The 16,999-nt window shown below is 39.9% G+C and overlaps 1 protein-coding gene across 3 annotated transcripts in view; it reads right to left on the reverse strand.

Moving 5' to 3' along the window:
- Positions 1 to 16,999, reverse strand: part of LOC126999932 (inositol polyphosphate-5-phosphatase A-like) — a 58,563-nt gene that overhangs the window by 41,020 nt on the left and 544 nt on the right. For 2 of the 3 annotated variants that reach the window (XM_050863100.1, XM_050863098.1), the window contains exons 1-4: positions 16,897 to 16,999; positions 11,324 to 11,365; positions 9,295 to 9,395; positions 7,609 to 7,696 (exon numbers count right to left, since the gene is read on the reverse strand). The exon at positions 16,897 to 16,999 is cut by the window's right edge. In XM_050863100.1, the coding sequence (XP_050719057.1) occupies positions 7,609 to 7,696; positions 9,295 to 9,395; positions 11,324 to 11,365; positions 16,897 to 16,962 (297 nt within the window). In that variant the 5' untranslated portion in view covers positions 16,963 to 16,999. Of the gene's footprint in view, positions 1 to 7,608; positions 7,697 to 9,294; positions 9,396 to 11,323; positions 11,366 to 16,896 lie in introns of those variants that run through there. The other variant, XM_050863099.1, reaches the window with a different exon arrangement.

A 16,999-nucleotide genomic window follows, 5' to 3' on the forward strand; every position in this document is an offset into this window, starting at 1 on the left:
TGACGAGATAATACCTTGCCTTTAGGAAGGGCAGGGGGGGCCTAGGAGCCTGATATGCTTGGAAATACATCTGAATGTATTGTCAGATTGTAGATCATCATAAAAAAACACATAGTTTACCGGAAAACACTTTCTAGTGTGTTATAACAGGTGTGAGATTGATCGATAAACTTTATCGGCCCGTATCTCAAAATGTAAGTTATCCCCCTTCTAAAATCTATTTTGGAGCCAGTTTTAGCTTGATTTCAATTAAACAAAAACTAAAAGGCAGAGAAATATTTTTTCATCCGATGTCTGTCGCTGTTTTTTTTTTTTTTATATATATATATATATGTGAGCTGTAATTTTGTATTAATATTTTCTTGATCAAAAAAAAAAAAAAAAAAAAAAAAAAAAAAAAAAAAATGACGGAGAAACAATGCACATCATAATGTGTCTTAGCCATAAAAAAAAAAAAAAAAGTTGTGGGGCCAATAATAATGCCAGAATAACACTCGTAAGTTTCGGAAGGGGCTGTTGGGGGCTGGCGGGGCTGGGGACTAGAATGGGGCTGAATGTCTAAAATCAGTGAACTCTACACTATGGACCGGAATCTTGCCCCAGCCCTGTCATTAAGCCACAAATTTTGGAAAATCAACCGCTTTGGTGCGAATCGCCATAACTCCCTTATTTCTTAGGCTACAGAAATGTTTTTGGTATCACTCGATGGCAAAACGAGAGGGCTATATTTTTAAATAAGCGACCGGGCTCAAAAACCAACTTGAAAGGGTAAAAAATCTAATAAATTCGCCAAAAACGGCTTTGAAAAAAACCTATTGTTGAGTTCCCAACCTTGAAACCCACTCATTTTTTGAATTTCAAAAAACTTATTTAACAAATACTTTAGCCCTACCAATGTGCTTTCCAATATGATGCATAACATTTCCCTACTCCCTGTAGTTTCGTCGCTAGAGCTCGAAACGTAAACCCTTTTGAGAGCGATTTTGATGAACTCCAGACACTTTGCCGTTTTTGTCTAGTGTGGCATTGCGATTGTCTCTAGAAGGCTGTACTTTGACCAGCTCGAAGGATTATTTTTAATGCTCGATTCCAAGTTTGTCGTCGAGCCGTCACAAAATAGCCTGTTTTTCGGCCCTTTTACTGCGATTTGGACATGTCCTAGTTTTTTGCTTATAACTTTTTTTTTATTTATCTAGTGCTTTCCAATTTTTTTATGATTATTAATCTGTATTAATAGAGCTTTCATTTGCCACCAAGCACGCCTTCATAGCTTCAGTAGTTTTTGCTCGAGCTTGACCAGAATTCGTGACGAAAATTCACCGAATCTGACTCAATTCACGTGCCACGACGAAAAACCTTACTGATGCCACAAAAATTAATATATCTGCATAAAAATTCATATATGAACACTTCAATATGTTGACTATCTTGCAGTAAAGCCATTTTAAGATATCTACATAAAAAGCTACTTTTTTTTTATATAATCATTTCACTATATAAATCAACCTATATTAAGCCTTATTATACATGTTATTTTTCTATTTTATTTAGTATTCAACCCTATTTCTTCCCATTTATGAATAATCCATTTAATTTGCTTTCTTTTGATACCATATATGTATGTATACATACATATATATACATACATACAGAATTGTGCCAAATCTATTCTTCGACTTACCAAAAGCTCTTTAATCCATATTAAATGTCAAAACCTTGCTTTTTATAATTTTTCAAGAGACTTCAAGCACCTAGCCAAAAATATCTCCTCCAATTTCACTTCTTCATCTTTCCCTCCTCTCCTTAACCCTGACAGCAGCAGCACCGTCTCATCTGTCTCTAAGGCTGAACTCTTCCCTCAAACTTTCTGTAAAAACTCCACTCTGGATGATTCAGGGCATATTCCTCCTACTCATCCCCTCTCTGACTCCTTTATGCCTGTTATTAAGATTCTTAAGAATGATGTTTTCTATGCCCTCTCTGGCCTCAACTCTCAGAAGGCTTTTGGACCTGATGGAGTGCCTCCTATTGTCCTTAGGAACTGTGTTTCCGTGCTGACACCCTGCCTGGTCAAACTCTTTCGCCTCTGCCTATTAACATCTACCTTTCCTTCCTGCTGGAAGTACGACTTCATACAGCCTGTGCCTAAGAAAGGTGACCGTTCCAATCCCTCAAACTACCGCCCTATAGCTTTACTTTCCTATCTAAAGCTTTTGAATCAATCCTTATCTGGAAGATTCAAAAGCACCTTTCCACTTCTGACCTTCTATCTGATCGCCAGTATGGGTTCCGCAAGGGGTGTTCGACTGGCGATCTTCTTGCTCTCTTAACTGACTCTTGGTCATCCTCTCTTAGCCGTTTCAGTGAAACTTTCTCAGTTGCGCTAGACATATCGAAAGCTTTCGATAGAGTCTGGCACAACTCTTTGCTTTTTAAACTGCCCTCTTTCAGATTCTATCCTTCTCTCTTCCTTTATCTCCAGTTTCCTTTCCAGCCGTTCTATCTCTGCTGTGGCAGACGGTCACTGTTCTTCCCCTAAACCTATCAACAATGGTGTTCTACAGGGTTCTGTCCTATCACCCACTCTCTTCCTGTTATTCATCAATGATCTTCTTTCCATAGCAAACTGTCCTACCCACTCATATGCTGACGACTCCACTCTGCATTATTCAACTTCTTTCAACAGGAATTACAAGACTCCAGACTGGAGGCTGCAGAACGCTTAACCTCAGACCTTGCTATCATTTCCGATTGGGTTAAAAGGAACCTTGTGTCCTTCAGTGCCTCAAAAACTTAATTTCTCCACATATCAACTAGACACAATCTTCCCAACACCTATCCCCTATTCTTTAACGCCACTCAGCTGTCACCTTCTTCAACACTAAACATCCTCGGTCTATATTTAACTCAAAATCTTAACTGGAAACTTCATTTCTCTTCTCTCACTAAATCAGTTTTCTTGAGGTTGGGCATTCTGTATCGTCTCCGCCAGATCTTCTCCCTGCACAGTTGGTATCCATACACAGGGGCCTTCTCCACCCTCGTGTGGGGAGGGCTCCACTCACACAGCTCTCTTGGACAGAGTGGAGTCTAAGGCTCTTCGTTTCATCAGGTCACTTCCTCTTACTGATAGTCTTCTACCTCTTAAATTCCATCGCCATGTTGCCTCTCTTTCTATCTTCTATCGATATTTTCACGCTGACTGCTCTTCTGAACTTGATAACTGCATGCCTCCCCCCACCTCCCGCGGCAGCCTCACCACACAAGACTTTCAACTCAAGCTCATCCCTTTACTGCCCAAATCCCTTACGCATGAGTCAACCAGCATCTTCACTCTTTCATCCCTCATGCAGGTAAACTCGGGAACAATTTCCTTCATTTGTATTTCCTCCTGCCTACAACCTGAACTCTTTTAAGAGGAGAGTATCAGGACACCTCTCCTCCCGAAATTGACCTATCTTTCGGCCACTCCTCTGAACTCTTTTTATAGGAGCAGCGAGTAGCGGACTTTTTTTCATTATTGTTTACTTTTTTTTTGCCCTTTAGCTGTTTCCACTGCTGGTAAAAAAAAAAAAAAAAAAAAAAAAAAAAAAAGGTAGAGAGGCAAAGATGGACAGACAGACCGAGGGACACAGATAGAGACAGAAAGGCAGGAAGAGGCAGACAGACAGATATAGATATATATATATATATATATATATATATATATATATAGATATATATATATATATATATATATATATATATATATATATAATATTTACATACTTAAAGAAGTAATTTTTAATTTTGCTTTATGATAAATTAGTTTGCTTGAGTCCCCCTGAAACGCCCAAATTTTCTCTTTACAATAACCACACGAACACAGAGTGTAACGAAACACACGAGAAATTAAACCAGACAAGGAAAGGTTTTGGCGACGATGGGGATCGAACCCGTGACCAGCGAGACGGGAGAGCCACTCCTTAGCAAGTCGGCCAAAAAGGTACCCCTATGGGCGCACCTGACAATCACCAAATGGGGGGGTACAAACTTGGCGGAGGGACTTTTTTTGGCAGCCATAGCCGGTAACGGGCTAAAGAGTAGCCTATCCAGATATTTTGTTTTTATTTATTAATGATCCACGAGACATCCTAAAGTTAAATAAAAGTATGTGCTTATCTTTGTATTCATTCATACACACACTGGTGATATTTCTGTGGTGTCTGATTCACTTGTTTGAGTGAAATTCTATTATGAAAAACAGTCACATATTCGTGTCACTAGTAAAAATGAAACTAGTAATGAAAGTTTTGCCACCATGAAATATACACAAATAGATAAATATGAAAGCTCACAAAGTCACGATAAGTGACATCACCTGCTTTGCGCAGTAAAAATATGCTATTTGTGGTATCTGACACCCGCAAAATGGCTGCCTCGGGCCTCGTAGCTACAGCTCAACGTTGCCAGATTGTCGTACTCAGCCGATTATATTTCCCGACTTCCTACCCCCAAACTGTCTTCTGGGCTTCAATAACAAAACTAATTTATAGTTATCGTTAAAAAGAGTTAGATCCTGATGTTTCTTGGCAATAGTTAGGCGTCAGAAACCGGTAAATACTGTGCTCTGAGTACGATGACCTGGCAACGGTGGCTATACGTATTTTCATATTATTGTTCTGTTGTTTATTCAATGTTCTGTTCAAGAAAAAAGAATACCCATAATTTTAGTTAGTTTTTGGTTTTAAGGATTCTTTACGAAATACAATTATAACATTACCTTCTGCTCGTTAGGAAACGTACTGAATCCTGAATTGGCTACAGTGATGTTAGGTGTGCCTATTGCTGAGTGAGTTATGGGAGGCTCGCCCATCTTGCGGTTCTCAGCACCACACGACTCCCACTCCAGGTCTAGATTAATTACTGTGTGTTTGTCACTGAAACTTCCCTTTTTCAATGAACTCTTTGGAGAGCATGGGCCATCACTCTACCTATTACCCTTTGGGGAGACAACAGAATCACAGGAGAGGATGCCACCGCTCTGCTACCAGTGCAACGCCCAAATTTTCTCTTTACCATACTCCCACATGATCACAGCGTGTAATGAAACACACGAGAAATTGATCCAGAAAAGGAAAGGTTTAGCCGGCGCTGGGGATCGAACCCACGACCAGCGAGAAGGGAGAGCCACTCCTTAACCAGTCGGCCAAAGAGGTACCCCTATCGCTGAGTGAGTTATGGGAGGCTCGCCCATCAGGCGGTTCTCGGCACCACACCCCATCTACTATATTTCCATTCAAGCTGACCACAACTCAACCCAAAGGTTCCAACTTGGTCCAATAAAGCAAACTCAGTGCGAAGCAAAGAAAAACACCTACATTCCCACTCAATCACACAGATATTAGGTTGCATTCATCATACATTTAACCTTTTCAATGCTAAACGCTCGCAGCAAGTGTTAGGTGTATTTGCTGGTGGTGCTAAACGCTCGCTGCGAGCTCCAGTCGCACTCAAATCTCCCCATATGAGAGTGTTCCAACAATATTTCTCACAACACAGGATTGCCAATTGAGTGGGTTCACTAAATTTGGTGGAAAATCACATCAGCCCAGCGTGGAAAATCTATGGACGAGTAACTGGTGAATGTTCTTGTACAATATAGCGGCATTTCTGCATAGCTTCACCTATCACCAGACTGATTCTTTGACCAAATAGTTGTAAATATTGCAGTTGGCAATACTACCTTGCCAGAACCTCAGGGAGAGATGTCCGCAGTTCCCTCAAAATGGCTGATCATCGAGCACGCACTGACGTAAGTGTTCACATTCAACACTCCCTGAACATGCATGTACTTTTGCAGGAGGCATACATAACCGACTCCTATAGATCTGGACCTCCTCTTTCCAATGGTGTTTTTTGGTTTTTAGCTGTGATGAATAGTTTTTGAGATACAGAGGTTAAAAGAGACCCCCCATTGGGCTGCCCGACTGCGACTGAAGGGATAGTCGTGTCCCGCACCACGCACAAAGAAAGGGTTAAATGTATGCTGAACATCATGGTGCCACAGTTATGTCTAGAATGGATTATAAGTGCTTGAAAAACAGCTATTTGTGGCTCAAACCACTTGCTTGACTTGACTTGACAAACCGTAATATCGTACGGCCTTTACTATATTGCAGAAAAATCTTTTACGCAATGAGGGTTTTTATCCTATAACATGATAAAATAGCTTCATTATGCCCAAATATATACAAATCATGTTATATGGACAAGTCTTTAACCCATTCACTCCGGCGACGCCGACGGGCGTCCAACAGCGTCACCAAATGGAAAGTGTTAGTCCTCTTCTAAACCTCTTAACCTCTTCCATTTCCTCTTGACCCTCTCCATACTGTGATGCCGACGTCTGCATCACTGATGGAAAGGGTTAATATCATCTTACACTGCTATGGCAATCAATGCCAAATTCTCTTTGCAAATTGGTGTTGAAAAATATCTAAATCATTCCTCTGCCCAAGGAAGTTGAGAAAATAAAAATTCCGGTGGTAACCTGTATCAAAACGCCCGGCTATGAACAGACCAATTAGCAGCAAAGCAACCTCATCAAAGGAGCTGGTCAGCACCAAGACTCAGACCACTCTCTGGCTTAAGTGCAGATGGGACAATCGCTCAGTAGCCCTCCCCACCCAAAAACTTCCCTCCGGCCATGAAACTTTTTTTTGTATGTGTGTGTGTGTGTGTGTGTGTATGTGTGTGTGCCACCTCTAATGTCTGTAAACTTGTTAATACATTATAATAACTCCCTACACATCAGGTGGTATGCCAAGAAACCCTGATGGTGATAGAGGTGAAGCTAAGCACTTGAGACCTTCAAATAAGGCCAATATTTCCATGCAGAGATTAAGAAGCACATTTGTAACAATGACCTAAAGACTGCAATAAAGTGCAATTATTGAACAAATGGACTCAAGAGCATAGAGAAGCAACATGCTGCATGTCCACATAGTATTTATATTTAATGTTATAGTTACAGGTGTTTTCAGTCAGATTTTATCGTCAAAACTGTATATAAGCAAGTTTTCCAATGAGACTTGAACCAATTAATTTTTTTCCATGTAATGAACATCCTTACTTTGACGAATATTATGTTTTACGAATTTAATATGTGTTACCAGTTGAGTGAAAGGATTGGTGCATCACTGTACTACAGGTAATGTCTCAAGCTTAGAAGAAATTTATAAGTGTTATTATGACTACATGGAAGGTACTAGTAAACAATATATCCCTGTGGTAATGAAAGTCGATGATGGAGCAGGAATTGAATTTTTTTACAATTTTTGTCAATTTGGAATTTTTCATATATTTTTTTCTCTAATGAGGATAAATACTTGACATCTATGCATTAATAATGCAGGGAAAATTAGGGTGTGCAACACATTCTCCCAGCTAATTCTGATTCCCATATTTTTGAGGTATCCATTACCCTCTTTCAGTCTGTGGAACATAGGGTCAGCTATAATCTAAATCATTTACTGGCCAAACATTACGTCATATGTGTGATTCAAATTGAAAATGATGAGTTAACGGCTAGGACAATTTATTTGATATTGAGGGTGAAATACTTACAGTAAACTTTTCGGCAGATTCATACTCTTCATCTAAGTAGACTCTAATCTTGTCAAAGGGTAACATTGTTCCTCTATTCATTAGGGATCTGAAAAGCAGAATAAGTATACATTGGTAACTGTATGTTGGCATACGACATCTTGAAAAGAAAATATTATGTAAGGAAGACAACCAGGATGGGAAGCTTACATGAAGGTTTGTAAAATGGAGAGATTATCTTATTTATTGACAAATATACACTATTAGTGATATTTTACTAAGTGGTTTCAGAACTAGTGACATTTTTCAGTCTCTTCTTACCCTCTTGACCTTAAATGTAAATTTATCAATTTATGAATATGTAAACCCATGAACGAGGAAGCTACGAATAGCAAGGGTCAACTATGCTGCAGCCCACAGCTGGCACAATACAACCATGTTGGTGGAGGTGGTGTCACACCTGGCTGATATTAAGAATTGGTTGTTCTGATGAGTTTTAATTATCATCATAAAATAAACAAATTCAGCACATTTGGATAATAGATGAAATGGGAAGGTTTACTACCACCTGACACAATACTAGTAAACAGCTTATCAAAATACAGTCATACCTTGGTTTACGAGTTTAATTTGTAACAGAATTTTTCTCACAAACCAAAAAACTCGTGAACCAAAATGAATTTCCTTATTTAAATCAATGTGAGTCCCATATCCTAATAAATATTGATAAAAAAATCATTTTTCATGTTATTTTATACAGAATAAAAGTAATTTTACCAACAATAAATATAAATAATATAAATAATATAGTATAATATATAAATATATTAATAATGTAGTGCTGAAAACACAAAGAGCGCACATTAGAGCACAAACGTAAGTGGACATGAGCGAGCGGATGCTGCCTCTGTGAGTGTACAACGCGGACTGAAGGCAGTGTCACACCGTTGGAGCTAGAAGCAACCACGGTTGCCCTTATGCCCAACCAGGAGTGAGTTGTTGGTTTGGGTAAAACACTCCTGTCCTCCTCTCTTTGACACCATGATTGTACCCACAACTGCTTCTTCCTTCCATTTAACTGAAGTAACAAGTCCATAATTTGAGTAGCAGCACCACAAACCACAGTAGCCCTTGCTTTTCCAGCTGGCGCCATGTGGATACAGGGCGAATGGTTTGTTTACATTGCGGATATGGGCAACCAACCTTGGTCATGTGACGCACACCCAGAAAAGTTGGAGTTGCCAGTTGCGCCTACTGCCAACATGGTTGAAGGAAAAAGGTTTAGTGTGACATCAGCTTGAGACCCCATTCCCATTGTTTTATGATCTGAGTGTTCTCTTCTTGCGGCAAACAAAGGGAACCCTCACTCGCGTCTTCAACTTGTACAAACAGGATGCTCGTGCACCAAGTCACCGCTAGTAAACCAAGACATTTTTAGTGAACTTGTGCTGCTCGTAAATCAAAACGCTCCTAAACTAAGGTACTCATAAACCAAGGCATAACTGTATTATATTATTAACACTGAAGTAATCAAGTGATGAATGCTACAAGTCATGCAAACCATACACACACACACACAAACACACAAAAAAAAGAAAAAAAAAAAAATCACAGTACTGTACACAAACAATCATGTGAAAACTCTGATGGAAAATATCCTTATTTTCAAGACACAAAAGTAAAATTTGTTGTATACTTCAGTCTCACCTGATAAAATGTTCCACATGTTGCATGCTCTCCTCATAGTTCTTCCCACCCACCTCCTGGCAGTGGAGGGCAATGAAGTGAGGCTCATGTTCTTCCACAGTCTAGGCAAAAGGAAAAAAACAAAGCTTTTAAGTTTTTATGCTTCTGTAAGAGTGAAAATTACAAATTATTATTATTTTTATTGAGATCCATAATAGGGCATCAAGGGAAAAAAAAATTATAAAGACCCAAACAAAGTCCCCTCAATGAGCCGACATAGTGAAAAACAATAGTGACAGTAATGTAAAAAGACAAAAGAAGGGGGGGTGTCAACCATGTCAAAACAATGCCTCGTGAGTTAACAGGGAATAGAACATGTGAATGTGTCTTGCCTTTTTCTGTTTTACATTATGTTGATATGAATCAAATCTATACCAATTTTATGCTAAAATATAGTAAATCATGAACAGATTAAACATTGAAAGCCAATGCCTGTTCACAACAACTTTTTTGCAAAACATAATCTCTAGAGTTTCTATCAATCATTAATCTTCATTGAGAAGTTAGGTGAAGTTCTGTAAACCTTTCTTTTCCTAATTGTACCAGCATACCAGTGCTTCATCTTCTGTAACCAGGGCTTGAGTGAGAAGGTTTATATGAAAAGGAAGCCTTCCCAAAGGCATTGCTGCCTGACCAAATTCATCCTGCATGTAAAACTGCTATCCACTCTTAACAACTCTTTTGATTAATGACACTTAACTAATGATATTTTTTCCTTGGCATGAAAAGATCAATCTGATAAATGATAAATGCACACCATCATTCAATAGAGGGACCCTGTCTAATGATATTCAGAGACTGAAAAAATATTGCTAGTTGTTACATCGCTAGTTTTGGAGAAAAAAAAAAAAAAAAAAAAAATATATATATATCTATATATATATATATATATATATATATATATATATATATATATATATATATATATATATATATATATATATATATATATATATATATATATGGTAGAAAAGTAAAGCACACTAAAACTTTTCAGAAGTTAACTCTTTTTGGTCTATTTCACCTACTTTTAACAACTAAAACTTAAAGTCATATAGAAATAGAACTACGAACTGATAGGGAAAGGCAACAAAAACGAGCTCTTAAATGCTTTGAATGTGCTCTATTACTGAATAAAGAAGTTGGGGGATAGAAGTGCAGTGGCTTACTGAGAACCCTCATCAATGTCACCACAATTGCTGCCCAATACAGCATCCAGCTAGACACCGCAGTCTTTCTCAACAATTCATTCCTCTCATAATGAAGCAGTTTCTATTTTTTCAACCTAGTAAGTCTTCAGAGTTAACAAGGCTGAGCAAGCAACAGGGGCAATGTCACACACCTTGCATTCAGCTGACCTGTTAAGTGCACAACTCCCTGCTGGTGGGGGGGATGAGCCAAATGGGACAGTGGATCAGCTGTAACTAACTTACAAATGAGGAGCATACACCTGGGGGCCCGTTGTTTCACTACCTCGCCACCTCCATTCCCTGCGGTCTTCCCAAACTCACAGCTGCCCTATCCATCCCAAGTCCCACCTGCACTACATAGTGCAACACCTGGTCATACCACGCCACATGACACCCAGTCCTAACACACCACACTCGATGTCCAGTCGCACAAAGTCACACACCACACCCAGTCACACCAGACCACACACCACACAGGGCTCTTCACATAGCCCATCCAGCCTACGAGCTGGTAAACATAAAACAACAACAACACACCACACTTAGTCAAACCACACCACACCCAGCCACACCACACCAAGTCACACCACACTAATTCACATCAAACCACACACTACACCTGTTCATAGGCAGTGAGTATAATGCTGTAAAGAGAAGAGTGCAGAAAAACAGAATTAAGAAAATGTAGTAACTATATATAAAAAAATAAATAAAAAACATAAAAAAAACATTCTACAACCTAATTCAATATACAAAATAACAGTTAAATAAAAACTGAGAAAAAACTTAGCTGTACCAACCTTTAAGAATTCTGTAATCCATGGCTTGAGCATGGTGTCGGGCTGAAAAAAGACATATAAAGAATTACAAACTGATTGAAATAGATGAATATCACAGTGCATATATATTTGTCTGTAAGCTTCTTGGTAGCCCTAGAGAATACTGATCCAATTTCCACTACGTTTTAAACAATATATTGTGAAGCAAAAGAAAGCAAAGTCCGATGAGATATCTCTACAACATTTAAGAAATTTATTTAGACAAGGAAATGTAAGTGGAGTAAGCCTCCACAGTAGAACAGGGAATGGTTTTAGTACTGGAGTAGTGTAGAAGATTGCTTGCCATCTCTTGCTTTCAGATGCAGCTTCTGGATAGTTGCATTGAAAAGAAGGCAGAGTGCATAAGTCCTTCCTGCCGGTACACAGCCTCCTCCTTGTCAAGACCTTCAGAGTGCCTTCTTGTGGTACCCTTGTTAATTGGAACCTGATGGCCCCAGGCTAAATCTCTGGAGGATATAGGAGCAGGTTGGAGCCCCAAAGGTGGTTTGTGCAAAGCCCACCATGTGGACATGCCCTACGGCTTCATCAATCCAACCTGGGCATGTGGGTCTCGTAGCCATGGTAGGCAATCCACCTAGGAGTGGGATAACTCTGACTACAAGACCAGGTAAGGGGGGGGACAATGGCTGTATGGATGTTAAAGTGATTCAAGATCCTACGCAAGGGAAGGGGGCATGGCAATTTCAGATCACTGTGCACGTAGTATAAAAGCGATTTCCCTCTAAACACTCTAAACCATAGTTCCTTATGCACTGTTTATGTTCCTTCTGGGTTTAATAGAAGTTATCGTATGTTTGGCAACAGCCACCTATCAGCAGGGAGCCTCATGTGGTTTGGAAACACAGAGAAAAAGATTATCATTGCCTGTCTTCTTGCTCCCACGTCATTGTTTTGTGTGTTCCCATGTGTAAGATATTTACTATGAGTGACAAAGAGAAAAAAAGAAAGTTCAGGAATACAAGAAAGCTGCATCTCAAGGAGCCAAAGGATGTGGCAAGGAAGAAGAATGCAAAAAGTGATCATGTGTGTGCAACAAGTAGCTAGCTGCACAACACTGCCACCACCCACCACCACTCCGCATTCTCCTCCATCTCCCTCCACCCTACATTTTTCTCCCCCTTTGACTTCCTCACCCATCTTGGCTTCAGTGAGGAACCTGAATTACAGTGATGAAGTGAATGTTTCACTGAAGCAAAGTGGAAGTGAGCTCATGCTGGTAGAAAAACAATGTCAGGAATTTACTAACAAATACTGTATGCTCAGTGTGAATGGTGAGCCGCTGAGGTGCTGACTGTGAATATTACGAGACATGAATGACAAAGACTTTGATAGCAATATGGTTTTACCTCTCATAAATGTACATGGTGTACTTCTTCTGAAGGAGGAAAAGAAGAGAATGAAGTGCATCACAGGGTAGTAAAGGGAGGCATGCACTGTTGGGATGGATTTGTGGCAACACAGAAGTTATGTATGGCATTGAATATGCCAATGATGCACCACAAAATCCTTTACAAGTATCAAAAGGAGATTGAAGAAAGCAGCATCAAGACCTTGAGGCTGAAGAATCTTCAGGCTGCAGCAACAGAAGTGGAGTAATTAAGTAACATTGCATTCACAGTGGTCAAGGACAAAAACAGTTAGAAGACAATACAAAAAGAAAGATGGATAGTAAAGAAGAAAGGAAAATGATCAAAAGTCAAAAGTATGTAGGAAGGAGAGAGAAAGAATGCAGCAGAGAGGATGACTTACAGAGCATGAGGTGTGGCGCTGCCTCTGTAGATATGCTAATGACGCAATGGCTAGGGGTGTTTACAGAGAAACGAGAAGGCACCCACTGCAAGGTACATATAGCTTTGTGTTGATGAGTATGACATGAGAAAATAACTGAAATCTAACTAGAAATGAGACAGATACAACCATATTAAAACTTTTAAAGCCCAGATTTTTTTTCCATTAAATTTCCTAATTTTTTATTCACAAAAAGTCAAATAACAGTCACACTAACTTGGGATTACCAGGGTATATTGAATTTGATAGCAGCTAGTGCCCTATGCTTAGATAGTAAAAAATGTAAAGGAGTTTTAAATAATTTGGGAAAAAGTCACTGAAAATCTGGATCACACAGTGTCATATGAATGTTTGGTAATGACATGGTGATATTTCATGATGTAAGTAAAATTTTACAAAACTCTTTTAATTATAAAAAAAAACAAGAAACTAGAATTAAAGCCGCTAGCATATGTAAAATGTCGTTATGTGGAATGACATCATGATGTGACAAATTTCATTCTTGTTCAACATAGTGGCTATTTATCTGGAAAGCTTCAAGTCAAAACTTCTAATAGAGTGATTTCTTGACCCCAAGTGTTGCATCCCTCCTCAAGACAAGCATATTATCTCCTAAGTCAAAGTTGGCTTTGTCAGTATGGGTCCTGATGTGGTGTACCACAAGGAAGTGTTCTTAGATCAGCCCTGTTCCTAATCTTTGTGAATGATCTTATTGAGGATATGCAGTCCAGTGGGAAATTGTTTGTTGATGACATGAAAATATACACAAGAGTGAGAACCTCTCATAGCAAACAGGTCCTGCAAGCTGGCCTCATCAAACTCCACAAATGGAGCTGATAGTGGCTCCTAACCTTCAATGACAAGTGAAAGGTCATGCACATTGGAAGGGGAAATACTGGACACCAATACTTCATGGGAACCACATCTTTGGCACAGACCCACCAAGAAAAAGACTTGAGAGTCCTAGTACCAATCAACCTCAAACTTTCTGTACAGGTAACAAAAGCAACTGCCTCTGCCAACTCACTGTTGGGCAGAATCAAAAGAACTTTTACCCGCCTGAACAAGGAGATACTACCACAACTCTACAAGTTCCTGGTACAAACCCGCATGGGGTCTGCCATCCAGGCTTGGTCTCTGCACACCAGACAAGACATCAACAAGCTGGAAAGGGTAAGGAGTGGCACCAAACTGATGCCCATGTTGGCTCACATGCCTTGTGAGGACAGGCTCTCCAGACTGAACCTCACCACATTAGAGGAGAACCAGCAGGGGTCATGATTGAGGTTTTCAAAATCCTCAAAGGGTTTGACGGGGTAGGTGGCAACAGGAATTTCCTCAGACTTGCTACCAGCCACACATCTACAGATTAGAGGCCACACCCTGAAACTACACAAGCCCAGACACTGCACCTTTAACCCGGTGGCAATGATGGGCCAAATTTGTGGCTTTACCGTGTACCAGCGACAGGCCAAATTTTTGCCATGATATAAAGTTGTAAACCCCCCAAAATAGATGATGCATAAACTGACCACAAATGCATTTATATATTATAAAATGGTTTGCGTGAGTGATGATTTTCTCTCATTTTTCTCGCTTGGAGGGGCCTTTAAGAAACATGATCCCCACAGCTACCGGGATAAGAGGATCATGTTTTATCCTAAAGTGTTGCAAGCGACTGGAATAAACTGATAAAGGAAGTCATCGCTCATCAACAGCACCAGTGTAACCGTAACCCTTTTAAAAATAACTATAACCGGCATGTCAAAAACCTAAAGAGAAAAGGCACACCCTTATGAGCACTAGCTCCTTTGCTTTTAAAGTCACCACAAGAAAATCACTCACTAGATAAGCAATGTGTGTGCCCAGTAAATAATTTTACATGGACTTTTTTAGCAGTTGGTAAATATCTGTATTGCATGGACTTGTTCATTGTGCTATTCAATGAACAGCCTCACCCAATGAGGTACAGAGGAGCCGGTAATTGTGGAGAATCACTTCGCGCCTCCAAAATACGATATTACGCCTCCATATTATGGTAAAGGGACTAAATACATGTCCCTTAACCATAATATGAAGGCGCAAGTACTTAAAAGTAAAGGAAAAGGCCGAATTAATCCCCTTCCCCCAACGATCTTGGGGGACCCGCGGGAAGTAGTTTTTTTTTTGGGTGGGGGAGCATATTTAAATAGATATAAACTACTCCAACTGAACTTTACGACCTGCTAATGGGGAGGCTTCGCCCCCCTCGGCCTCCTGCTAACCAAGGGGGGCTGCACCCCCCCTGGACCCCCCCTTTAAAACGATAGTTACCTAAACAGGACGGAATATATTTTTGCAGCGTAGAGAAGGAAGTGGTGGAACCGCTTGCCAACATCCGGGAATGTCCGCTTTGTTCTCAAAAAGCCTCCCCAACTCCACTAAGTTCAAATCACATCCAGCACAGCTGGGCACCATTTCTCCACTGATACCAGGCGAGCCGGGCAGGGGCAAGCCAAAAAACACCTAACTGCGACCCCTATACATAATCGTCACACACATGAAACCAACATAAAAGCCTCTCAAACCAATTACTTGAACTCCGGAATCTCTTATATTTAATACTTGATTTTGCTTTAACACTTGATCCCTTAGCAAGAGAGAGGTTACTTGTCTTTATTGAGTGCAAGCACACTGTCGCCATTGTCAGCCATCAAAATGGCGCTGCCCTACCGCGGACGCCATCAGTGGCTTTATTTACAAAATATATATTTTCGCCGTAAGTAGAGCACAGTAACGCTTCATTTCAGGTAGACAGCATCATTGCAATACCTGCTTTTACCCCACATTTTCCCTGGTCTTCATAGCCCTCCCCACTACCAGGCGTTTTAAGTTTATTGAAGGGGAGAGGAATATTATGTTATTTTTTATCATCACTTGTAGACGCAGTATATGTTTGATGTGCTGGTAAAACTAAAGAAGTACAACAGTATGTGATACCTTGGAAAAGTTATTATTCTTGTGGGGGCAATATTGGAGGCGCATAGTGATTCTCCATATTTACCGATGAGCCAACCTGGCAAATCACTTTGGAAATCGACACTATTTTTTCTGACAGATTCTGCCATGTTATTCATCACTGTCATAACTTTCGTTGGAGACTGCTATTCTTTTTACATAAATCATTGCATTATAATGTTTATAGATGGGCAGGTGCCACTGTGCCTCTCCTCAGGGAGGTTACCACAAGGCACCATGCCAAGCACCTGATTAGGCTAAAACACTCATTTTGGGACCATTCATTACCACTACAACAGCAGTTCAGTGACAAGAGGTTACTTTAGTTAGATAAAGAATGTTGGGTATGCAGGCATGGTTATGTGGCCAAGGAACAGGGGAGAAGGAGGGATCCAAAGACAATACAAATTCGGTGATTTTCAACACAAAATGGCTATCAGATCACTCAAATGCAGGCCAAAGCATACCAGAAAATAAAAATTCATTAGCCATGTAACGAAGCGTGTAGTTCTGGAAATTTACCCCCTTTTTAATATTTTAGGAGATTAAAATGAAGGGTGATTTAGTCTTTCCCTAAATATGTTTAATGTGAATTAGACAAGCTTTTTTTCCATACTCCCGTTATTTGCTTTACTCAAGATGAGGTGGGGGATGACAATTTGTGCACCCCAGCCATAAAAAAATTAAAATATATATACCTATAAAAAAGTTATGAAAATTTTCACACGAGTCATCCAAAAGTACTTCACCTGTTCAAAACATGAGGCAATGTTGGCTGTGACAAGTAGCAGACGTGTATTGGAGTTGCCAGCCATGGTGAAGGTCTTGGCCACTGAGGCACACTCGAGAGGT

This window comes from Eriocheir sinensis, chromosome 17, assembly GCF_024679095.1.
Source record: "Eriocheir sinensis breed Jianghai 21 chromosome 17, ASM2467909v1, whole genome shotgun sequence".
Lineage (NCBI taxonomy): Eukaryota > Metazoa > Arthropoda > Malacostraca > Decapoda > Varunidae > Eriocheir > Eriocheir sinensis.